General features: G+C 42.2%; 2 protein-coding genes across 5 annotated transcripts in view; both read right to left on the reverse strand.

Moving 5' to 3' along the window:
• The window catches only part of COPRS (coordinator of PRMT5 and differentiation stimulator), a 30,180-nt gene extending 20,630 nt beyond the window's left edge, over positions 1–9,550 (reverse strand). Inside the window, exons 1-4 of one of the 3 annotated variants that reach the window (XM_058283839.2) lie at positions 9,420–9,550; positions 7,135–7,208; positions 5,293–5,507; positions 4,320–4,779 (exon numbers count right to left, since the gene is read on the reverse strand). In XM_058283839.2, the coding sequence (XP_058139822.1) occupies positions 4,610–4,779; positions 5,293–5,507; positions 7,135–7,208; positions 9,420–9,518 (558 nt within the window). In that variant the 5' untranslated portion in view covers positions 9,519–9,550 and the 3' untranslated portion in view covers positions 4,320–4,609. Of the gene's footprint in view, positions 1–4,319; positions 4,780–5,292; positions 5,512–7,134; positions 9,237–9,419 lie in introns of those variants that run through there. The other 2 variants (XM_071210482.1, XR_011646827.1) reach the window with 2 other exon arrangements.
• A 1,172-nt stretch (positions 9,551–10,722) lies between these two features.
• Positions 10,723–25,533, reverse strand: part of UTP6 (UTP6 small subunit processome component) — a 56,806-nt gene continuing 41,995 nt past the window's right edge. For both annotated transcript variants that reach the window (XM_058283842.1, XM_004454876.3), the window contains exons 12-20: positions 23,874–24,058; positions 22,856–22,935; positions 22,399–22,476; positions 19,199–19,378; positions 18,099–18,179; positions 17,792–17,901; positions 16,531–16,597; positions 14,539–14,611; positions 10,723–12,864 (exon numbers count right to left, since the gene is read on the reverse strand). In XM_058283842.1, the coding sequence (XP_058139825.1) occupies positions 12,707–12,864; positions 14,539–14,611; positions 16,531–16,597; positions 17,792–17,901; positions 18,099–18,179; positions 19,199–19,378; positions 22,399–22,476; positions 22,856–22,935; positions 23,874–24,058 (1,012 nt within the window). In that variant the 3' untranslated portion in view covers positions 10,723–12,706. The remainder of the gene's footprint in view (positions 12,865–14,538; positions 14,612–16,530; positions 16,598–17,791; positions 17,902–18,098; positions 18,180–19,198; positions 19,379–22,398; positions 22,477–22,855; positions 22,936–23,873; positions 24,059–25,533) is intronic.

Below are 25,533 nucleotides of genomic sequence, written 5' to 3' on the forward strand. Positions count from 1 at the left end.
AGCCAGAAAGATCTGTGGCTGTTTTCAATCCTCCTGGAGGCAATGCGCACAGAGCCAGCCAGCTGCCCGCCTGCACAGGCGAGGGAGGAGTGAAGGCAGACTCGGGTCTCCAGTGTTACCTGGCCACACTTGACAAACACAAGTACTGTCCTTTCCATCAGCCAAGGCTCTGGCTATGGTCAGTTGTGGTTTCTTTACTGGGACACAAAGTTTCTCTTTTTTCCCCTCCTAACAATCCCTCAGTACCCGTGTCTCGTCGGCAGTCTCTGCGTACTTTCGCTCCTCCTCTCTCCATTCCCTCCTTCTCTCCCACCACTGCCTCATCCCAGCCAGGTTCACGGATTCTGCGAAGCCAGCCAGAAGTCACCATTGTCCAGAGAAACCAGCGTACCAAAAGCAGCTGCCCAGGTGGCCGCCTGCCCCCACTCAAAGCTGGCAAAGCCCACGAGCCCAAACCCTACAGCTGCCCCAAATCATTACATCCCGTGAGCACGTCCTAATTCCCAGATCCAAAAAGCATCCTTTTTAACCTTCATCTTACTGGGCCTTTCTGTATAAAAGATGGCCACTTCCTCTTCCTTAAAACACGCTTCTCCTTGTTAGATTTGGCATGCGTTTTCCTCCTCATGGCTCCAGCCGTCCTTGGGATCGCCAATCCTTGCCCGTGTTAAGTTTGGTGTCCTTGGCCCTCTTCTCACTCTAGATGCCCTCACTGAGCAATCTCAGCCTCTGCCGATGCTGTAACTCCCACCAAAACCTCAACATTCCCAAAATTTGCATCCCCAGCACAGATTATCTCCCTCCCTCTCTTAATTTCAGCCTTACATACACAACTGTGGGTCAACTGCTTAGCCTATGAAACAGCCAGAGAAGATGAGGTTGCTAATTTCTATTGTTTGAATGTCAAAACCACAGAGGAGACCAAGACAATCAAACGACAGATTTCAACTCAATATAATAAAGAGTTTTCTAGCAACGAGCACTGACTGGCCAGCAGTGGAACAGGCTCTTCATGAGGTAATGAGCTTCCTGTAACCGTAAACAGACAGAGAGGATTTCTGTAGCTAGTTCAAGGCCAAAAAAACTAAGCAATAATATCTATGTTTTCCTATTCCGAGATTAACTTCTCAGTTCAACATTCAGAGATTCAGAAATATAGAAGAGGGAAGCAGATGTGGCTCAAGCAACTGGGTACCTGCCCCCCACATGGGAAGTCCCAGGTTTGGTTCCCAGTGCCTCCTAAAGAAGACGAGCAGACAGATGAGGAAACCATTGGGGAGGGATAAAATTTTAAAACAAAAATAAATTTAAGGGAAATGGACTTTGGCCCAGTGGTTAGGGCGTCCGTCTACCATATGGGAGGTCCGTGGTTCAAACCCCGGGCCTCCTTGACCCGTGTGGAGCTGGCCATGCGCAGTGCTGATGCGCGCAAGGAGTGCCTTGCCACGCAAGGGTGTCCCCCGCGTAGGGGAGCCCCCACGCGCAAGGAGTGCGCCCGTGAGGAGAGCCGCCCAGCGTGAAAAAGAAAGTGCAGCCTGCCCAGGAATGGCGCCGCCCACACTTCCCGTGCCGCTGACGGCAACAGAAGCGGACAAAGAAACAAAAGCAGACAAAGAAACAAGACGCAACAAATAGACACCAAGAACAGACAACCAGGGGAGGGGGGGGAAATTAAATAAATAAATAAATCTTTAAAAAAAATAAATAAATAAATAAATAAATTTTAAAAAAAATATAGGAGGGTTTTTTCCATCATTTTGTTGAGTACCTAAAATTACATTTCTGTATTATGACATTGATTAGAAACTATTGTTGTATTTCCTTCTCATTTATTTTTAAATGACCATGATTTCTTGTTTATCAAATAAATCATTTGCACAACAAACTTATTTATCTTGTCATACACACTAGTTTTTAGGGAACAAAATTTAGCTGCTCAATGATTGGAGGTGTTCAGATTAAAGCAAGTTTGCAAAGCTCATAGCTTCTGGACATTTCTCTGTTCTCTTGCCACACATGATTTTAAAAAAGAGTAAATTAAGAGGTAGGGAATCCTAGTTATGTTCTAATCTGATTCAACACAAAGAACTTTTTAGAAGTTCCTCAAGTACCTTGTTCTTTTTTCATCACCAGCCTAAGATGTTACCAGTGAGTCCTAAATTCAGCCAAGTCAAACACTGCACAATTACTGAAGACAACTGAATCTGGGCCAGTATTTACTGAATATCTTCATGCTGGAGCCCATGGTATGAAATGTGTCGAGAAATGTTGAGGAATAAGACATGGTCCTGCCCTCGAAAAGCTCTCAGCCAAAGAAAGAGGCAGATCCAGAAGCCAACGGTTGCAGCAGAGGGAGGTGAGTGCTATGATGTTCGCCAGAGAGAACAGGAAAGGCTCCCAGAGGATGCAGTTCTGCTTTAGAATAACATCTTTTCTTTATTTTAAATATGTAATTGCAAGATCTATATTAAAATAACAAAACTTTGAAATCAAAATTGACTATAATTCCATTGGCTGCTCAAATCATTGCTTCCATTTGTCCAAGTTACCGTCTAAACCTTATCATTTGCATATGCAATTTTTTTCATATTTAGTTTTATCAGAGTAGTTTTAATAGTTTTCATTTTCATTATGCCTCCACTTTTTACCTCTCACTTCACGCTCTTGAGAACTGATGTTCAAAGTCTTGGGAATCATCTGTCTACACCTTTCTCTATGCTTGAATCACCCTATTGGGGGGGTGGGTACCAGAACAATATTTCAATCAAAACTATTGACTCACCCCTTTTCTTGTTCTGACACACCAACTTCCAGCAATAAAAAACATTCTAAAGTCTCATTTTTAACTTTGAGAATGTTGTTTTCTGCCTCCTTGCTCCAGTAGACTCTATTTCCCTCCTACCCACTTTGCTTGAAATAACCAGGAGGAACTTGGATTTTCAAAGTTAATCTTCCTAAAATCACGTGTTCTGTGGATCACAGTAGTAGAAGCTTACGAGTTTTTTTTGCTCAGCCACTCATGCACATTGCTTTCCATACTGTTTTCTCTTGCCCCCCTAACTCATGGCTTCTGCTTTTCTTCATAGTTTTGCTCCCTCCAGTTTAAAAAAGGGGCCAGCATAACTTCTTCTGCCAAGCCCAACATTTCTGCTTTGTTTCTCTAGATCACCTTTTGGTGCCAGGCTCACTTGTGGTTCCATCAGCGATGGCCTTGGGAGGAGAGAAAGCTGCAAGGGCAAAGGGGGAAGGGATGGGACAGTCTCCCTCCACTGGACAGCTGTGGCCATGAGGCCCCGACGGCCACAGCTACTGCCGCTTCCCCTCTCAGCCCTGCCTGCGTGAGTGGCCTTGCTGACACACTTTTACAGGCTTTTGAAAAATAGTCTGGATGGTTAAACACTCAATTAACTGCCACGGCAATTACTTGGATTTCAGACGTGAGACACTTTCTAGATTTCCTTCAACAAGAAAGAAGGGAAGACATTCCCCCAGCCTGCCAAAGGGGCAACAGTAACTTATTCTGATGGATCACAGACCTGCCACGGCACGCCCCCGACCCCACAGCTGTGCTGTCACACTTGCAGAGGGCAACAAGGAGGGCAAACTTGAAGGATGTGGATTCAGGCTCCAGTTCTGCTGTGTGATCAGGAAGAGGTCAAAACATTTGAGTCTTGCTTTCATCATCTCTTAAATGAGGTCAATTAGGGAAGCGGATGTGGCTCAAGCAGTTGAGCGCCTGCTTCATACATGGGAGGTCCCGGGTTCAGATCCCAGCACCTCTTGAAAAAAAACAAAAACAAGCAAAACAAATGAAAAGCCAACTCAAGGAAGCCGATGTGACTAAGTGATTGAGCACCAGCTTCCCACATGAGGTAACAGGTACAATCTCTGGCCCCTGATACCTCAAAAAATAAAATAAATTTTAAAAATATAGTGATTTTACATAATTAATTGTAAGGGTTAAAAGATCAGGTGGAGAATAGAGTTTAAATGCTTTCATATCAGTTAAGGGTTATATGATTGCGGCAGTAATTAATTTCCCATTTAGTTTTCCAGCCTACAGAAAGCCCTTGTTAACTAAATAAATGTTGGGTTTTCTCCATAACAGGAATAGCAATCAGCCACAAAGTCACCAATTTCTCTTAGATTTCTATTCCTGGCCAATAATGCCAGACCTATAGAAGCAAAACTAAGAAGTTATTTTCTTTCACATGTCTCTTGGTACTTCAATCCTTAAAATGTAATTGAGGGACTATAAATGATGGAGTAAGGCCTTGCTCAGAAGCACCTAATTAAGGGGGGGGAGTAAACGAGGCATATTGACATTTTCTACCTTTATTTATAAAGAACACAACTCCTCCTGACACAAACACTGGCACGTTCCAAGGAGGAACTCACAAAATTTTACAATAAAATAATAAAAAAAGGGAGGGAGATAAGGGGAAAGAACTGGGGAGACTAGTGGGACCCTACTTAACAGCAGTCTATGCATCCCAAACCCAGGGTTGACCAGGAACCTCTTCCCAGATAGGACATCTCACCTCAAAAGGGAAGAAGAGCCTCAGCCCGGCGGTGCCCACCCCACCCACAGAGCGGGAAGGCCCCACACTCAATCTTCAGCATCGTCAAACTGTCCTGTTTCAAAGACCATCTTGGAATAATGGGGGATCAGTGGAGGCGGATGGTGCCAGCTGGGGTCATAGATCATGTCTCCTTGGGGGGCACAGCACACCCAAGGTTTGACCTCTTGGGAAAAGCTCCCTTGGATGTCATCAGCGTCTGCAGGCAATTTTAAAAAAGAGGTTGAAGGAAGGAGGGCAGGTGGAAACAGAGAAACATTTACATTTCAGGGAACAAACACCAGCACTTATTTTCTTTGTTGAAAACACACATGCTTGGAAACTCTGCTCTCCTTTCCTGATAAACTGCAAACATGTTCACAGTGAAGTACCCACAGTGAGCCTCCCAGACAAGGGGTCTTGGCAGTGCAGAGGAAGCAACTGGTTAATACAGTACTTCTGGCTGCTGCAGCAGCTCAACTCATGCAGAGATTTTTAAAGAGAGTAACACTGTTTTAAAAGTTAAAACAAACTGCTAAATTATGGAGTCAGAGGCAAACTTTGCGTGTATTTTTGTCAGTAGGATTTGCAGTTGCCAAAAAATTTCAGATTTTCAACAGATACCAGGTTAACTTTGTAGATGTGGATCCCTCTTCCAAATTGTCTTCAGGGGTAAGTTTGGCAGGAGGGTCTGAGAAACCGTGGCCTAGGACTTGAGAAATGCCACACTTACCGTATGGATTCTCTTGGTCCGTTTTCAACTCCAAGTCCCAATCCTCGTTAAAAAGATCAGCAGTCTGGGCCTTGGACACAGGGTCAGAAGCTCCTTCTGGCGGCTCCCAGGGATTCGACTCCCCATCAGAATCCTCATCGTCCAAAGGAAAGCCGTGCTCTTCAGAAGGGCCCTCGCCGTGTGTGGGAATATCAGTTGGGATGCTCTGCGCTCCACTGGCTACAAAAACCCATAAAAGGCAGGCCTTCAAACAACTGACAAGCCAGGCTTCTTTGTAGCCAGCGGAGCACAGAGCACCTGTGCTCACAGGCTTGGATGGAGTAGGGAAAGCACAAAATTGGGGTGGGCAGCCTCTGAAAAAATCACTCGTATTTAGCATTTCGAAGTATGTTGGGCAGACTTACAGGGTTGTGAAACTAGTGTGCAGAGTTCTTAGGCATCTGAGACTAAAATTAATGTTTTTGTTCTGTTTACATTCTTAGAAGTGGGGCTGGTTATTTATTTCAAGCAAGATGCTTTGCCTTAAACAACGCCACTAATTGCCAAGTCCTGTAGTCCACCACGAGCCAGGCACAATTTATCTTTTTAGGTAGTTGACACGTCCCAGAGGCAACGCGCCTCTGGCAAATAAGCTTTCGCAATACCAGCCTGACGTGAATGTCTGCCCTTCTGTTCCTCCTTCAGCCTCCTGCTGGAGGGCAGCAGGGACACAAGGGGACAGGGGAAGAAGGCAGCTGAGGAGCAGATGCCGCCCTGTCACAAAGGGAGCCACCATGTCTCCACCTGACCTCAGGGAGGGCTGGAAGGCTCATGTTCAAAAGCTCCCAAAATAACAGAAGAAAGTTTGGGGAAGGATAATGGACCTCCACGTATATGGCAGCATGGTGATGCCAGTTTAGAGAAAGGAATCAGCCTAAAATGAGTCTTGCTAGGGACAGTGTAATAATAACAACTATAATCAACAAAGTTAACAGCTCAGGGCAGGGGTTCTAAAGCCAGCCTGGGAGTTCAAATCCCAGATCTGACAATGATTAAATGTGTGACTGAGTTAAAATGCACTTAACTACTTTGTGCCTCAGTTTCCTCATCTGTAAAATGGAGATAAGGTTGTTACGAGAATTAAAAAAAAGGAAATAACAAAAACCTTTAGAACTATGCCTGGCACACAATGAGTAATCAATAAGTGTTAGTAGCTGTGAGTATACCTACTACGTGCTCGGTGCTCTATCTGGAGCAGCATTTTCCAATAGAACTATAGGTGATGACCAAAATGTTCTATGATCTGTTGTCCAACAGGGGGGTGCGAGCCACACGTGAGCACCTGGAATGTGGCTAGGGCAAGTAAGGAACTGAACTTCTCATTTTATTTAATTTTAATTAATTTTAATTTAAATAGCATCAGTTGCTAATGGCTATCGTATCGGTCAGAGCATCTCTGGACCCTCTCCTCCAATCTTCCAAACAACCCTCCAAGGTAAGTATTATAACTCCCATTTTCAAGATGCACAAAGGCTAAGTGTCTTATCTAAGGCCACAAAGCTTGAGCCCAGGACTCTGACCCAGAGCTAAAATTTGACATGATCTTGCCTGGCTCCAAAGCCTATACTGATTCCACTGTCTCCTGACATTTCCCTGGAAGGGAAGGGTATGGACATAAGGAAAATCCAAGACTTCCCTTAAAGAAGCTCCAGGAGAACTTCCAGCCTAGGGCCCTGCTGAAACACTGGCAGAGAAAGCAACTTGGCAGTAAAGGGAGGGACTGGCTAGAAAGAGATGGTAGCAGGTGTACAGGAACTGCCCTTCTCGCCACTTCATCATCTCCACCCCAGTCCTGCCATCTACTTGCCTAGTCGATCCGTGGCCTTCTCAGTCTCTGACTCCTTCAGATGGGAGTGGTCAGATGTGGCAAAGCCAACCTGCAGGAAGAAGAAAGACTTACCTGGGGATCTGGATACCTGGGGCATGCCCATTATAAAGCCATTGTCTCTCAACTCCAAACCCATGCTCCTACCCTCTGCTTCGTGAAATGAGAGCTGGGACTCTACAACCCACATTTCTACTTTGCCCTGTTAGACTCAGCAAGGTTGGAAGAAGGGACTTGCTCCTTTCTATCCCTGTAACATCACCCCAGCAACACTTCTTCACCCCAAGAAACAAGAGTTCCTATAGCAGTGGCTGAATCCAGTTTACAGTTTTCTAACACTCGCAGAATCAGCCTCATCCCGGGGGGCCCCTCTTTAGAGGACAGAGTCTCAGGACCTCAAGACCTCCACTCCAAGCTCAGGAACCCCAAGACCAGCTGGGGCAGCTCCCCCTTCTTGAAGATGAGAATTTCAGTTCTGCAGGGCCTTTCCTCTAAGCTGTTAAACTTTAATAATTCCAGCCTCATGCCTTTGTTCCCTCAGTCCTAGGGCTGTAGCAGGTTCCTGCAGTAGCTACTTCCATGTTCACATTTTCCCTTTCAGTTACTTAGTTAACAACTTTATACTTAATTAACAATTCTATTAAGTTCTCTGTTGAAATAACTGGTGTGGTTTCTGCTTCCTGACTGATACACGATGGGGGGGGGGGGTCTTGGTTGCTCTGCAATGCTGAACACAGATGGGAATCTTTCTAACCTAACACAGAATTGTGTAAGAGAATCCCAGTAAATGGAAATCTTCCCCCATAGCCAACCAGATACATTTGTTTCATCACCTGAAAGTTCCTAAAAGAATCTCATCTCCAAGACCTCTTTCTAGACGGAACAAAAAATGTTCCCAGCCTGCCTGATTTCAATCCCAGCCCTGCCATTTAGAGTGTGACCTTGGTCACATCATTTCAACAATGGCGCTTAGGTTTCTTTCCTTCTCTAGAAATTGGGGATAATTAATTGTTCTACCCGTCACAGAAGGCATAAGAGGAAAACACCTAGCATATGACAAGAATGTAACACTTGTTGAATTTAAATCCACTTTTCTTTTTTCCAACCACATCTAAACTGCACTTGGCACCTGCCCAAGACCTTAGCATGCAAGGCATTGCCGTTAGCGATCTAGTCGTGCTGCACCTCGGTTTAATGATTCAATTCGACCTCCTGTGCTCAGGGACAACCCTGGATCACTGCTACTCACTAAGTGCACTCACCTGGGCTACCGCAATACGCAACAGCCGCCTAACCACCCCTCCTTGCCAGCCTTACAGCCCTTACAGCGTTAATCACCACTCTGCTCAAAAACCTACCACAGCCCTCCACTGCCTGAGCACACTGGCCATGGCATCCGAGTCTTACTAAGCCTGTCCCCATTGACCTGCTGCTCTCTCCCTGACGCAAGCGCCAAGCCATTTGCCCCGCAGTTTCTCATCTCCATCCTTTGCAGGCACAGCTTACCTTGGAGAGGAAGCGCATCTCCCTTCCTGCTATGCCCCGTCAAAATTAGTTTCACCCCAGTCTGCGTTCCCAAGCAGTCTTCTTTATAAGTGTCACTGCCTTTTTCACATCCTACTTTAACATTCCATCCATCCAATTATTATCTCCGTTTCTATTACGGGCCAGGCACACTGAGCCAGGCGCTGGGTAAATTTAAAGAGCTCACGGTCCACCAGGGATTACAGACCATAACTAGGGTAGGTGATGAATGTGTAACGGCCTTTGAAAAGCCAAGAGTTGTCTGGCGCGCGAATGAAAACAAGTTTCTGGAAACCCTGCGTCAAGCCGGGCCTTTTGCCCGCATGTGACATCATCTGGTTTGATGATGAGTATCCCCTGCAATGGGCATAAGTGGTTAAGGTAAATTCCCTCTCCTCGCCGCCTTCACCCGGCCCCTGCCCCAGCCCCCCGCAGCAGCCGGTTCCCGCAGCAGCCGGTTTCCGCAGCGCTCGGTCAGGAAGCACCTCCGCTTTACCAAGCACCTACGCCAGGAGCCGCCCGCCTCCCCGCCTGGCCGGCGCGCCCACCCACGCCCTCGGGAGTCCCGGCCGCGCGGGCCTGCGGCCCCTCGCCCGGCCGTTTCCAGCTCGAGCGCGCGCCCCAACGGCGCTCTGCGTTCGCCGAGCGGCCGGAGGCGCCTCCCCGGCTCCGCGGCCCCCGCCCGGGCCGCCCCGGGGAGCAGGTAGCGGCTGCCCGCGGCCCCCGGCGCGGCGCTCACCCCCGGGCTGGGGGGCGCCTCCCGCGCGCTCGGCAGCGGCGGGCCCCGAGGCGGCTCCGCGGCCCCCAGCGCCCGGGCCCCGGCGGCCTGAGCGTCCATGCTGGGAGGCCCGCGGCCGGCGCCCGGGACGCTCCTCGGCCACGTGACGCGCCGGCCTGGCTGCAGCCCAAGGATACGCCGCGCGGGGGCCAATCAGCCGCGGGCGCTCCCGGCCGAGGGGCGGGGCGCGGGGTCACGAGGCAGCGGGGCGGGGCGGCGCCGGGGGGCGGGGCGGCGCCGGGGGGCGGGGCGGCGCCGGGGGGCGGGGCGGCGCCGGGGGGCGGGGCGGCGCCGGGGGGCGGGGCGGCGCCGGGGGGCGGGGCGGCGCCGGGGGGCGGGGCGGCGCCGGGGGGCGGGGCGGCGCCGGGGGGCGGGGCGGCGCCGGGGGGCGGGGCGGCGCCGGGGGGCGGGGCGGCGCCGGGGGGCGGGGCGGCGCCGGGGGGCGGGGCGGCGCCGGGGGGGCGGGGCGCGCCGCGGCGGCGAGGAGCCCGACCTGCGGGCCCGGCGGCCGAGCCCGCGGTACCGAGGGTGCTCGTGAGCGACCTTCCGGCAGTCTGCAGGAACACTGTTAGGGCCTTTTCCTTCATCCCTCAAAAAATGTGCTGTCAACTAAATAAGGCATTCGAAAAAGTTTAGCCTAACAGTTGACACATAGTAGTCACTGCTAGCGTCTTCCCTCCATGCATTTTCCTACCGGGAAAATGTGACCAATTAATGCGTCTCGAGTCGGACTGGTTCTGTCTAGGTCAGTGTAGTCCAACACAACCTCTGCAATTTTGAAAATAAGTGCTCCGTTACCTGTGCTGCCCAGTATGGCAGCCACTAGACACGTGTGGCCAACTGAGCAACTGAAATGTGGCCAGTGTAACTATGAAACTAAATATTTCATTTCAATTAAAATTTAAATTGCCATGGACGGCTAGGGGTTACTGTACCTAACTGCAGCTCAGCTCGAGGTGAACTAGCTAGGATGCTTTTCATAACCTGCAATGGTGGGAAGCAGAGGGAAGGTTGTGATGACCGCAGGGTGACACACCTTCTGAAGCCTTGCCTGAAGGAGCCAACCATCACCCTCCGCTCTTTTCTCTTATGGACAACAAGTATCTCTTTCCTAAATAAAAATCCTTGGTAGGATTTCGAATGTGTTAAACTTCCCAGGACTTAAGGAAAGGGAAAGAGGAAAGTTCTCTTAATTTTAAAACACATAACAAGTAAACAACAGTTATAGTATAGAAACCCAAAATAAAAATGCCCCAAATCAGACTAATATTCATAGGAATTTAATACATAATAAATGTATTTGTGTAGCATCACAAAGCCGAGAGAAACATGATTGGCCATAAATGGTGCTGGAAAACTGCTTGGGGTAAAAACTGAGTTGTCCTCTGCAAGACGTGGGGCTTTCAAAGCATTTTAAAAACAACAGAAATAATATAAAAGCCACTGGACATCAAAAAAAAAAACACCACAAAAAGAGCTGGAGGTAAATTTTTTGCAATAAATGAAAGATGAACAAAAGATTAATATTCTAAATATATGAAGAACTAGAAATTAGTAAGAAAAAAGAACAGTTCAAAAAAATGGTGAAAGAGCAAAAAAAGACCAAAACATGGAGGGAAAAGGAATGTAAACTTCACTAATATCAAAGAAATGTACATTAAAACAATGACATATCACTTTTCTCCTATTAAAAGTGGTAAAAAATTTAAAAAAAATAATACCCAGTACAGGTAAAGATGTTGGCACTCTCATACACTGCTTGAGTGAAGGAACAAATTGGTAATACAAAGCAAAGTTCTTTACAATTGTTACATCCTTTAATCTAGTAATTCCACTGGAATTGGATATTAATCTCCTAAGGAAATAACCAGGCATATAAACAAAGATTTACAAGAATCTTCATCAACAGCATATATAAAAAGAAAAAAATTACAAATGACAAGGTCCAACCAGAGAGGATTAGTAAAATTAGTAATAACTCATTTATACAATGGAATGCTATGAATCTATTAAATGTTAAGAGTTTTCGGTAACATGGGAAAATAACGTAATAGTAAGTGAAACATCGGTATAAAAGTACACTGAATGCTTCACCCAGTAACATCAGATTTAAGTTAAAAGGTAAAAAATTCTAGTAATTGCCTCCCCTGCTCTCACAATGCTCCTCTCTGTTCCAAGCCATGCTCCCCACTCTGAAGCCCTTCTCTGCTATTCTCTTCTACTCCCTACCCACTTTCCTTTCCTCTGTTGCTGGGGCCTCCAATGCAAACACTTCTTTGCTGATTAGTTCCAGAGAGAGAGAGAGAGAGGACACTTTTATATTGCCTTAAACTCTTAAAGGATACCTTTTCCCCAATATCCAGCACTTCCTCTTCTGCTGCTTTTACCAGCTCTCTTAGGACATCAAGCTCTGTTCCTCCAATCCCTACCTCCATCCCAAAAAGCCACTTCCTTTCCTGCACATGATGAGCACTCAAAAAAATTTTTTTTTGAGATACTGGGGGCCGGGGATTGAACCTGGGACCTTGTATATGGGAAGCTGGTGCTCAACCACTGAGCCTCATCAGATCCCAAGTTAATTTTTTGTTTGTTTTGCTTATTGTTCGCTTTGTTTTTTTTAGGAGGTGCCAAAAACTAAACCCAGGACTTCCCATGTGGGAAGCAAGCACTCAATTGCTTGAGCCACATCCACTCCCCTCAAATATTTCTTGAAGTAATAAATTAGTAAATAATCTAATTTATTTAGATTACACTAAATTATACTAAAACATATAAGTACAATTCTGATAAAGAAGATCAAATTACTGAGTTTAACCTCATATGATGGCATTATAGTATGCATTAATTTTCTCCTCCATAGTACTGTTCTATTTCCTCCATATTTTCTACAAGTACATACCACATACTTTTTTATAATAAGGAGAGCATAAATAAACAGAACTGTACTTTCTCCTTCATTTTACTGGCCCCTAGGTCTAGATTAGAGATATTCATGCTTGACATGGGAAATGAAACTCAATTGTAGGATTTCCATATATTTTGGAAAACATTAAGGTACCTTTGCCCCTAATCAGCAGTTCTCTTTTCTAAAATTAAAGATTAACATACTAACACAAAATTAAAGCATGTCTCAAAATCAGACCACCATCTTGTCAGCCACCTCTAAACAAGTACAGATTGACTCATAAAATAAATCTGCCCAAAGGGCTTACAATACTCTTTCACAAAGGTGGCTGTGTTCTTCCTCTTCACAAATGGCCAGCCTGGTGCATAGCATGTTTAGCTACAAACACTTCTGCTAACTCTCCCTGCAACATCTTCATGGCTCGCCAATAGATCTGTCCACAGTTCTCAGGTCTACCAAGGGGGTGGTTCAATTCTTCTTTGATGTAATCCATCCAAAGATCTTTAAAAGGCACCAAAAAAAAAAAATCACTGTAAACAAACATACAATTAAATATCTGACAAGGTTTTAAGAGGTAAATTTAGTTATTTCCTATCAATTCAACCCAAGATTTCTAAGAAACTTAACCTCTTGCTGTTATTCCCCAAGATCCTATCTGAAACAATACTCCTCTCACTTGCATTCTAAGGTATATCAAAACAAACCTTTGAAAAGGACAAAAACTTTACTTAATCATGAAAGTCTGTTACTTTGTGAAGCCAAAAATACTAAATATCTTAGATGATTTTGCTGAGTCTTATTCAAGGTGAAATTGACCTCAGTGAGTTCACTGTAACCTTGCCAGCATCCCAATAAAATTCACTCATGGTTAACAAATATTTCATATAATTCAAGGTGGTGGCGGTAGGGAAATATATACAAGCCTGTATGAGGATATGCATGTTTGTTTTGTAAATTTACAATTTTTACTATACACTTGTTTATATATGTTGATGTATGAATGATATACTTCAGTAAAATTTTAAAAAAAAAACTTGCTCAAGATAGCAAAAATGCAGCTTTCATTCATTTCACCAGAAAAGTTCTGCTAAAACCACGTAGGAGTTTAAGTTTTCTTTTTTTTTTTAATATATTTTTTATTTTTTTAAAAGATACTTAGATTACACAAAATGTTACACAAAAAAATATAAGGGATTCCCTTATGCCCTACTCCCCACACCTCCCACCCTTCCCCACATTAACAACTTCTTCCATTAGCGTGGTACATTCACTGCATTTGAGGAACACATTTTGGAGCATTGTCACAAAATATGGATTATAGTTTACATTGTAGTTTACACTCTTCCATTCAACTCTGTAGGTTATGGCAGGATATATAATGGTCTATACCTGTCATTGCAATATTCAGGACAACTCCAAGTCCTGAAAATGCTCCCATATTATACCTCTTTTTCCCTCTCCCTACCTTTATAGCACCTCCAGTGGCCACTGTCTCCACATCAGTGATATAATTTCTTCCATTGCTAGAAGCCCAATAAGTCTATAGTAGAATACCAGTAAGTCTACTCTAGTCCCAATCCTGAGGATTCTGGGATGGTGATGCCCACTCCACCTCTAATGGAAAGGGAGTAAAGTATTTTTTAAATATTTTCAAAAGTATTTTAAGTTTAATAACTATACATGTTACTGTTTTTGAGTTTGTAAACAAAGCCCCAGTCTTTATATGAAATATCTATACCTAGAGGTCTGTTTCCCAAGTCCTATAAATGAAGGTAATAAGGTGATGGCCAATGACAACTAATGCCAGTCTGCATCCTACACTTACCTCTTTGCTGTAATTCCCACTTTGGTTCTGACCTACTTTATTAACCTTTCCCCTATAAATATTACACTTTTTTTTAGAGAACCAAACCAAGCAAATCTTTCTCTAATCAAGAGTTCTTAAGAGAAGACCCACAGAACCTCAGGTTTGTGAACGCAAAATTATAAGCAAAATTATGTGTGCAAGTATTTATGCGCAAAGTGAGAGAGGAAGTATGGGAAGGATATATATGTTTATTCTCAAAGAGGGCTGTGACCCCAAAAAAGGTTAATGAACATTGTTCTAATGACACTGACAGGTCACAGACAGCACATGCAAAGAGACCCATGTGTGTATACCTCAAGTTTACTTACCAGAATCTACAGATCCAAACTCTCTCAAAGCCCTCTCATAATACTCTCTTAAGTTCACCATCTTGCAGGATTCCTAAAAAATAAAATAATCAAACAATCTTGCCTCAAAAGTTTAATTATAATGTCTCAAATTCATTTCAACAACATTAGGTAGCTACCACTTGTTAGTTAATTGAACAAGGGGTGGGGGAAGTAGGTTGAGAGGAACAAAACCTGGCTCTCAACTTATCCTAAGAAAAGTCAAATGCAAAAACAACTGCTATTACTACTCACCAAGGCAAAGTAAATGCTAAGCAGTGGTAAAAACACTTTGCTTCGGAGGCATGGAGAAAAATATCTTTAGTTCACAGTAGGGGAACATGGGCAGCTTCTCAGACAACTGAAAGTTTGGGAGCTTTGAGGAATAAGTAGGATTGAAATAAAGAAATAAATGGGGAAGATTCTACTCTCTATAGCCAAGGATTTTTTTCCTTTTGAGTATCTGGGCTCTGACAAATACTAGTTATTTCTACCTTAAAACTTTTTTTATAAAAGTAAAGTATAAATAAATACTTGTTATATGGTCTTCAGCAAGTTTGTTAAACCCTCTGGCCTTGAAAGTTTCCTCACATGTAAAACACGAATAATACCTCTTAGAGCAACTATGGAGAGTAAATTAAAATGCTGCTAAATTAAGCACCAAGAAGAGCAGCTCCTTTTAGCTCTACTTCTGTTTAAGTACATCTCCATTTGTTTCATTTTCAAAGTAGATGAACATCTTTATTTTTAAAATCCTCTCGTACAAATAACTATTTCTTCATTCAAATGTCTCTTCACTAGGACTATAATATTTTATAAGACATTTAATCTGGTATTTTACACATGAACAACAGAATCACATTTTATTGAGGGCTTATAATGTGCATTGCACTATGCAAAATTCTCTGCATCCATATGTCATTTGGTCTTATAACTCTCACATTCCTGAGACAATATATTAGCACCTCCTCTTTAGGGCACTAAGGATTAAAATCAAGTGACTTGTGCAAGGCATACAAACTACGACGTTATGACTCCAAAGCCTGGCTATTACCCATTATGCTATGCTATCTCTTTTACTGTAGGACATAAAAAAAAAATTTTTTTAAAGGGATCAAAGGACAAGAACTGAAAATAATTCAAAGGAAAAAGAAAACTATGTAAAGAAAATGCTTGTAGCAGTCTGTTTTAAGTTCAAAAAACCTAACAACTTATAGTTAATGGAATAGTTAAGAAAATGGCAATTTAAAAATATTACAATCATTAAAAAAAAAACACGTAACATACTTACAAAATAATGTTTAATAAAAAAAGATGTGAGTGGGTATAGTTCAGTGGTTCAACACCTGCTTCACACATACAAAGTCCTGGGTTCAATACCCAGTACCTTCTTTAAAAAAAAAAAAAGAGAAACACTCCCCTACCCCCCCAATGTGGCACATAAGCTAGAAGCCAGAAATACAACAATGCAAAATTATGACCATATATAAACAATTGAAGAAAACAAAAATAAAAATAAATATGGTTGGCTGTGTTAATAAGATGAGATTACAGATACATTTGGACTTTTATCTTTTTTAGGCAGCACCGGGAACCAATTCTGGGGCCTCCTAGAGTGAAAGAGAGGTGCTCAATCTCTTGTGCCACCTCAGCTCCCTGGTCTGCTGTGTCTCTTATTGTCTCCCCTCTGGGTCTCTTTCTGTTATATCATCCTGCTGTGCCAGTTCTCTGCTCAGGCCAGCTTGGCACACGGGCTAGCACTCTGCGTGGGCCAGCTCACCACACAGGCCAGCTTGCCTTCACCAGGAGGCCCCAGGAATGGAATCCTGGACCTTCCATATTTTAGACGGAGTCCAATTGCCTGAGCCACATCTGCTTCCCTTATAATGACAGCTTTTAAAATAGCAAAATGCTACCAGATATCATCAGTAGACTAACTCATTTTCACAAACAAGAAATGCACAGAATACTTACTTGCTCCTTTTCAAACTGGATCATTTTCCTGAAAAAATCAACTGAAAATGGTCGGCTTTCCTGTAAACTAAAACAGAGGAAGGAAATGTTATCTTCCACAATGGCAGAAAACCTCTTACATCTCGTAAATATAAAATACTTAGACCAGTACCCACAACATAATTCAACTCAGGGACTTGACTTGACCGCCAGACACTCTCAATGCCTTCAATCTGTAATGACTTACACTTAACAACTACTAAACTCTTTCTCTGACCAGTTTTCTTTCTGTTCTCTTCTTTCTCATTTTCAGAGTTTAGGGTTCTCTCTACTACATTTCAAGGTCTTTCAGAAGACAACCAATAATTTCCTTTCTAAGAATATATTCTAAGGAAATGATTCCCAATGTGGAAAAATAATAGTTGTGCAGAATGTTCACCACAGTAGTATTACTGTGGCTACATACTTTATGGAGCATCCGTGTGGTACGCCACACACTATTTTTAATAAATGATGTTTATGAAATGTTTACTAATGGGGGAATGTCCAGTTCAATGTTCATTAAAAAAATTGGTATAAAAAAGTGTGATTCGGGAAGCAGATGTTGCTCAAGCAATTGGGCTTCTGCCTACCATATGAGAGGTCCCAGGTTCGGTCCCTGGTGCCTCCTAAAGAAGGCAAGTTGGTGCAGCAGGCAGGCATAGCAAGCTGACACAACAAGATGATGCAACAAAAGAGACACAAAGAAGAAAGACAATCAGAGACACAATAAACCAGAGAGCTAAAGTGGCTCAAGCAATTGAGTGCCTCTCTCCCACATGGGAGGTCCCAGGTTCGGTTCCCAGTGCCTCCTAAAGAGAAGACAAGCAGACACAGAGAGCACACAGCAAATGGACAGAGAGAGGAGACAGCAATTAGACACAGAGAGCAGAAAGCAACTGCAAACAAGGTGTGGGGGGCAGGGTAAATAAATAAATCTTGAAGTAAAAAAAGTATGATTGTAATATAATCTCAACTATATAAAAAGTAGATTTTAAAATAACAGAAGTTTTTTCTTTTGATGAAAGAACTATAACGAATGATTACAGTGATCTTTTTTTCCCCCCACAATGGGTATGAATTGTTTTTATTGTTCAAAAAAAGAAAAACAAAACTTTCTGGGGGAAAAAAACACACACACACACACCTGGATTAGTTTCTCAGATACTATTTGTACTGTCTGAGAATGAGGGGTTGGGTTAAGGGTGGGGAGACTAGTAACAGCCATAAAATTTGTAAGTACCTTCTAAACACTGCTCTGGCCTTTTTGTAGCCACCACTTCGATAAGCCCAGTCTAGGTATTTATCCTTTAGAGCTACTGAATCGACACCCATGACAGCCAGGATAGCTTTCTACAATTTAAAAGAGAAAAGAAATAAGCAACATAAGGAAATGTATAGATATCAAAACAAGTTTTCACAGAACCACCTGAAACCACACAATTACTAATACTTTCGGAGTACCTGCTGAAGAAATATCCCTAAACCTGTCAGTTAATAAACCTATTTACTCAATTCTCAAACACCATAAGACCTATTGGGGCCTATACCTTAAAGATTGCTTCCGTGTCTTCTTGGCTTTGAGCACCTTCACTCCACTCTGCCCAAGAGATCCACAACGGCAGACAAACCTGCTCAAAATAAAAGTGTTAGAAAATGACAGCTTAGCACTATGCTCTGAAAACTAATCACTATAGGACACAGACAGATTCTTCCTAAGATAATCGATGTGTAAATTATGGATTCATTCTCAGTGTGTCCTCAGTCAGAGCACAGACAGCCTTTCTACCTCTACCAAGTCCCTCATAACAATACTTTCCTGTTAATTCTAGTTCCCTTCTGTAGGGAGATGTTGCCTATAGTTATTATCATTAATTATCTCTTAATTAAGCAATAAACAACTCACAGCTAACAGACCCACAGCTATAATGTCTCTGTTATCTAGGACCCACAATAAAAGTACTAACTAATCTAGGCTGAAGTCTCTATGTGATCTTCACTCATGTACCAGAGGCACAAACAAAAGAGCAGTAAAATAGTTAACATTTTTCCTACTTTACCTTCCAGTATACTTTTCCCCTACCAGTATAAAAGATTAATTGCAAAGCTGTAACTTTAAGGTTTAGAAATATGTGTTTTTAAAACATCGGGCCATGTTTAGCTTTGAAGGCAAGCAAGAATAATGTTCTATTAGTAACAGTACAATATAGCGCAATAATACTATTACATATACAATATTATAATAGAGCATAGTAGTACATTATTATAATATTCTTTTGATTGCAACGCAAGTACCACACTAATGATGCAGTATTAATAATAGGGAAGGTATATGGGAATGTTGTATTTTTTACCATTTTTCTGTAAACCAGCAACTTCTCTAATTAAAAAAATTGTTAAAGAAGATAAAATAAAATATCTAAAAATAGGAAATTTTATAGAAATAATCAATTTTCAAATAAAAGATTAGAAACAGACTATTAAATGGAAGTAAATTCTTCTACTCTTAGTCCTTCAACCTTTACCAGTTCATAACAAACACAACATTAGCTTGAGCTCTCATGAAACAAATATATTCCAAACGAGCTTTGGCTCAAGTCTTAACAGTTTCCCTAAATAGAATGAAATAGGAAAAGCCCAACTCACATACCTGGGGTTTCAGGTGAAAAAAGGCTTCTTCAAAAAGCACGGCTATTTCAGTGCTCTTTGATTCAATTAGTACCTGCAGCTTCATCTGCCACATTGTCACAGAGTCTCTAAACAATTCAGTTCCAGCTACTGCCACCTCCAGAGCCTCCTTAAAGAAGTCATGGCGCAGCAACAACTCAATCTAGATAAGACAAAAGGTCATTAGAAATCTCAATTATCTACATAAACGGGGGAAAAAAATCTCATTTTAGCAATAATTTCAACTGCCTTTCCACTAAACTTTTTACTGTGGCTATTAGACCCAAAGTGAGTAATCTGGAATTCTTTTTCCTCCTTTCCCTGTTCTATCTCCAAGAACTATCAAAATACAAGGATGAGGAAGCTGATGTAGCTCAAGTGGTTGAGCACTTGCTTCCCATGTATGAAGTTCTGGGTTCGATCTCCAGTACCTCCTAAAAACAAATAGACAGGGAATCAGATGTGGCTCAAGTGATTGGCCTTCCGCCTACCATAGGGGAGGACCCAGGTTGGAACCCTGGGGCCTCCTGATAAAAAAAAAAGTGTGTCTGCATGGCAAGCAAGTGCCTGCATTGCGAGCCAAGGGTCTGCACGGCGAGCCAGTACCTGCGCAAATGAGTCATGCAGCAAGATGATGATGCAACTAAAGAGAGATGTAGGGGAGGGTCAAGGTGAAGCACAACAGAAAACAGAAAACAGAAACAGACCCCACATCGGAGGTCCCTAGGATTGAATTCCAGTGAATCCTAGAGGAGAAAAATGAGAAGACAAAAAGAGAAATAGGTACAGAAGATCACACAGCGAATGGACAGACAGCAAAATACAGCAGGGCAGGGGAGAGGGGAGGGGGAAAAAAAACCAATAGACAAATGAAAAAAACAACTCTCATTGGGGAGCAGATGTAGCTCAGTGGTTGAGCCCCTGCTTCTCATGTACCAGGACCTCCTAAAAATTAAAAAAAAAATTTTTTTAAATACAAGGATGATGTGAAAATCAGAAAGCCTAAATAATTTAGGCTGAAAGTTAAGTTAGTAATAAAACACTATGCTAGAACCCACATCTATTAAACTATAAAAACCAGTAAAGATAAAACCAGTATTTGAGAGATGGTAAGGAAACAGGTATATTCATCCAAATGGAGCTGGAGACATTATACACTGGCACCAATTTTTCTGAAATGTAATTTGGAACTGTATAACAAGAGTGCTCATATCCTAACTTGGGAAATTTACTTGAACAAATGTGCCAAGAAATAAATGAATGGAAGGAAATCTTATCTGTTCAAAATCACCTCTATCCACACTATTCTAACTGGGAGTGTGGGAGAGGTGGTGGGGGGAGCTAAAAATCAATCCAATTTTACAAAACTGTGGAAAAGCATGTAAATGAGAGTATATAATCCATTCATTCAACAAACATTTTTATTACACACCATATACAGTAGATACTAGATTATATAATAAGCAAATTATAGGCTCCACCTATGTAGCCTCCAATCCAGAGACCAAGTTTGGTAAGTGTCATGACAGATACAGAATTATATGCTACTGGAGAGTACAAAGCAGGAGGACCCAACAGAGTCTATGCAAGGGCTGAAAAAGAACTCCCAGAAAGGAAGCACCATTTAAGCTAAGATCTAAGAAGCAGGCATTAGCCAGGTGAAAGCAGGTACCACAAGAAAAAAAGAAGCTCTCCCAACCAGCAAGTGCAAGAGACTGAAAATGAGAGCAACGGCAATGAAAGAAAACCCAAGTTCAGAATGGCTGGAGGGTTGGATATAGACAACCGATTAAGAAAAGATGAAACTGGATGGACAGATAGGGACCAAGTCAAGGAGTATGGCTTTATCTAAAGGACAATCACAAGCCACAACATAATCAGATAATTTATTTTTTAAAAGACCATTCTGTGGAGAATAATCTGGAGAAAGAATGGGTACAGAATCAGCTCAGCATTTTAAGGTTAGAGGTAGCATGTTGTGGGTCTTCAATTAAGAACAAAATCAACGAGTGATATGGTAGATTTAGGAAGGAAAGCATCAGAGATTTGGGGAGTACAGGGTGTCTGAAATACCCAGTGGTGAATGGCAAAAGAAAGATGATATTGGAAAGATAGAAGGACTGCCAGGCAGCACGCAAAACCAAGTTGAATGTACAAGGTCTTGCCAGCATTCAGCAGCTCAAGTGAGGTCCTTTGTATTCATCCAGGCCTAGGATCTTCCCAGACAGATGAAATAATGGGAGAAATGTGGCCTCCGTCAATATAATAATACAACAGGTTACAATAAAGCATATGCACTAAGTATGTATCTACATTTGACTTTGACAGTATGAGAATATAAAAATAGAATACAACACAAAATAGCAAAACATTGCAAATATGTAAAAATTATGTAATGAAATGGATCAAAAGATGTAAGGATTACAAAAATAGAAGGCACTCAACAAATATCAAGATTTTTGTGCTTTTTCTACCATAAAGCTATTTAAATATTTACATTAACACATTCATTATCTCATGTAATCCTCTCAACAAATTTGTTAGTGGTCAAAGGATCATTATCACTATATGAAAATCAAGTAAACTCAGAGAAGTGGTTTGCCCATGTCATCTAGCTATTAACTGACAAAACCTGGTCCAGAACTGTGAATTCCCACAGTATTACAGTATTATTCTAACAGTCCTTACCCATGCCACAGAATAATGAAGGTTTAACATGTCTTTCTTTTTTTTTTTTCAGAAGGAACTGGGAAATTGAACATGGGACCTCGTACATAGGAAGCAGGCGATCAACCACTGAGCTACACCTCCTCCCCTAATACGTTTCTTACTATGGGATGTCAGCTTCTGAAACAAAGAAACTCTAATTTGTCTTTACTGTACCAATGGTTATCTGGGCCTGTCCTATATGTTTAGGAATTGGACACTCAGTCAAAGATGAAAAAAAATTTTTTCTGAATGTTTTCCACTATATTATATTCTTCCCTTTAGTAGCACACATTTCACTTCTTGCAAGCACCAAATACTGAGAGTCAAATGTAAATACACTCTACATCAACCACACCAAACTTCCAAACTGACTAAGTTGTATAACAACGTACATTTAATACACATGACACCAGAACAGAACAACTGGAACAAACTGTATTTAACTGATAGTGAACGTGTTCTCCATGTTCTTACCCACTGCTTGTACTGAAATTCTGACAGAAGTTTGAGTTCATGTGCCTTCCTGAATGCATCCATGGTTCTTTCCAGCCTCTGGAATTAGAAAAGCATCACAGTTCATTACAAAGACCCACAGTGGGGGCCTCTGGCCTGTCAATAAATAAAAGTAGTCTCACATATTTCTGAGAATTCAGAAGGAATTGCTGAGTTGCCCCCCATGGACGACTGCCTTATGATCAGATGAGTTAGGCAGCTGTACCAAGCACAACCCGGTAAAGAAGAAAGCACCTTTAACCTAGTTGCCAGTATAAATGCAAACCAGACACAGAAATTCTGAATGAGAAGTGACCCATAAGGAGAAAAAATGGCTGGCATGAAAACCCAGACCGCGAAAGAGCTGTATTTCTATTCTTCCTTCAGAAGACAGTCATTCTCTACTCGGGCCTTGTATTCAGGCAACATAAGTCCTTACCTTCCCTCTGAGGAGCTCACTATTTGTCTTCTTAGTAAATCTTTCCAAGCAAAAGTTGATATAACACTTCCACATGGCCTCTGAAAAAGTCAAAGATTATAATGATCAGATTATCAATAATCTCAAATCTGAAGAAGAGTTTACGTTAGCCTCATGAAAATAAGTTATTCTGATTGTAGTCAATCAAACATTTCAAGTATTGAGGAAAGGCAACTGAAAAATGACATAATACAAAAATTAAAGCCTTATCCACGCTATATATCCACTTTGCTTTTAGTTCCACTATTACAAAATAAAAGACATCTATATCAAAATATAACTAAGGAATAATTAAGGAATTGTCTTGTTATTTCCTAAATATCATTTCCCAAAATGATTGAACATACACACCACTACTATCAAGGAATGTCATAAAAGTTCCATCTTTCACTATCAGAGAAAGAAAGAACACCTTGGAAAGTAAGACATATTGCAAACTGTACTAGAGAGATTCCTAATAATGATGTTGGTATTGGGAATGGGAGCATCAGTTTCATACTCATGAATATAATTACTTCTACACCACACCACAAATTGGTGAATTTCGGGGGAAGTGGATTTGGCCCAACAGATAGGGTGTCCGCCTACCACATGGGAGGTCCAAGGTTCAAACCCAGGGCCTCCTGACCCGTGTGGAGCTGGCCCACATGCAGTGCTGATGCGTGCAAGGAGTGCTGTGCCATACAGGGGTGGCCCCCACATAGGGGAACCCCACGCACAAGGAGTGTGCCCTGTAAGGAGAGCTGCCCAGCGCAAAAAAGTGCAGCCTGCGCAGGAATGGTGCCGCACACACAGAGAGCTGACACAGCAAGATGACGCAACAAAACAAGACACAGATTCCAGGTGCCACTGACAAGAATACAAGCGGACACAGAAGAGCACACACAGCGAATGGACACAGAAAGCAGACAACTGGGGGTGGGGGAAAGGGTAGAGAAATAAATACAAAATAAAAATTTTAAAAATTGGTGAAGTTCACCTGTAGGCAGAACCTTCACTGCCTCTTCATATACAGCACAGCACCTCTCCTCCTTCCGGCCCACTTCCACTGCTTTGGCGCGTTTGGTGGTAGGCTGTTCTGCTTCGGGCTGGGACTCGATCTCTAATTCTCGCCGTGCCACATAATCCCAAGTGAGAGGGTCATCTGTGTGTAGAGCCTGAAGGCTGAAAAATACAGCTTACTAGGAGTGGATGTGGCTCAAGCAGTTGAGCGCCTGCATCCCACATGAGAGGTCCCGGGTTCTGTTCCCAGTGCCTCCTAAAAAAACAAAAACAAACAAACAAAACAAACAAAAAAACCAACTCAGGGAAGCAAATGTGGCTCAGCTCAGTAGTCGAGTGCCAGCTTCCCATATAATGAGGTCCCAGGTTCAATCCCTGGTCCCTGGTACCTTAAGAGGAAAAAAAAAAAAAATACAGCTTACTGACACTGACCCTAAGACAAAAGACTCAAAATATCAGAGACTCACTATCTAACCTCTAAAAATGTATTTAAGACAACCCTTTAACAATTTCAGTACCATCAAAGCTATTTCCCAAAAGGCCTTCCAGATACCTTCATGCTCTCTATATGATTTTTGTCAACGAATCAGAGTTGTACATTTATTGAGTTTCAGAATGTTTCAGACATAATGGACAAGTGTTAACTTTCAAATGGTCAAAGTCAAATCATCAGGTATCTGTGACAAGATGAGCCTCCATAAACCCTAGAGAACCTTTTTATAATATCCAGGCTCTTCATTTTCTACAATAGAGGCAAAGAAAGATGAAGCACAGGTATCAACTTAATCCTCTACTTAAACCCTGAAGATAAATAAAGAAAAAACTGATCCAAGTTCTATTCATCTCATATGAAAGTGAGAAGTGCTACCCAGGAGTGGAAGTACACACAAGGAAGGCTGCAAATAATTTCTAAACCATACAACTCAAATCTTCAAGAATAAGTATTCAAGTATTCATACCCGTAAGTACAACTCATTTTACAGACAAAAGGCATGCAAACAAAATAGGATGTGGTTTTTATATAAGCCTTAGAATTATATGTTATTGAATAAGAGACAAATTGTTTTCCAGTGGAAGCCAATGACTGAGTCAAACAACTTCTCAGGAACATTATTTTCTTAGATACAACAGACCTAAAATTTAACTTTTCTTCCAAGAATTTAGTGTGACATGCTATTTTTCTCCTTCTAAATATTCAACCTCAAGCCTCTAAAGAAAATCCATCAGAAAGGACTAGAGATGTGAGAAAATAGAGGAGGAAGATCCAGGAATCAGTCCCTCCACCAAAACAACTGAAGCAGTAGGAACTAGAGGCATACCTCGTTTTATTACCCTTCACTTTATTGCACTTTGCATATACATACGACTTTGACAAACTAAAGAATTGTGGCACTCCTACATCAAAGCAAGTCTACTCAGATCCATTTTTCCAACAGCATGTGGTCACTTCAAGTCCCTGAGTCACATTTCAAGGTATATACATTATTTTTTAAGACATAATGCTATTGCACACTTACTAGATGACAGAATAGTATAAAAAGAACTTTATTGCATTGAAAAACCAAAAAATTCATGTAACTTGCTTAACTGCAATATGCACTTTACTGTATTAGGAAGCTCTGGGGTCTAGTGGAACA

The sequence above is a fragment of the Dasypus novemcinctus genome, chromosome 21 (assembly GCF_030445035.2).
Source record: "Dasypus novemcinctus isolate mDasNov1 chromosome 21, mDasNov1.1.hap2, whole genome shotgun sequence".
NCBI lineage: Eukaryota > Metazoa > Chordata > Mammalia > Cingulata > Dasypodidae > Dasypus > Dasypus novemcinctus.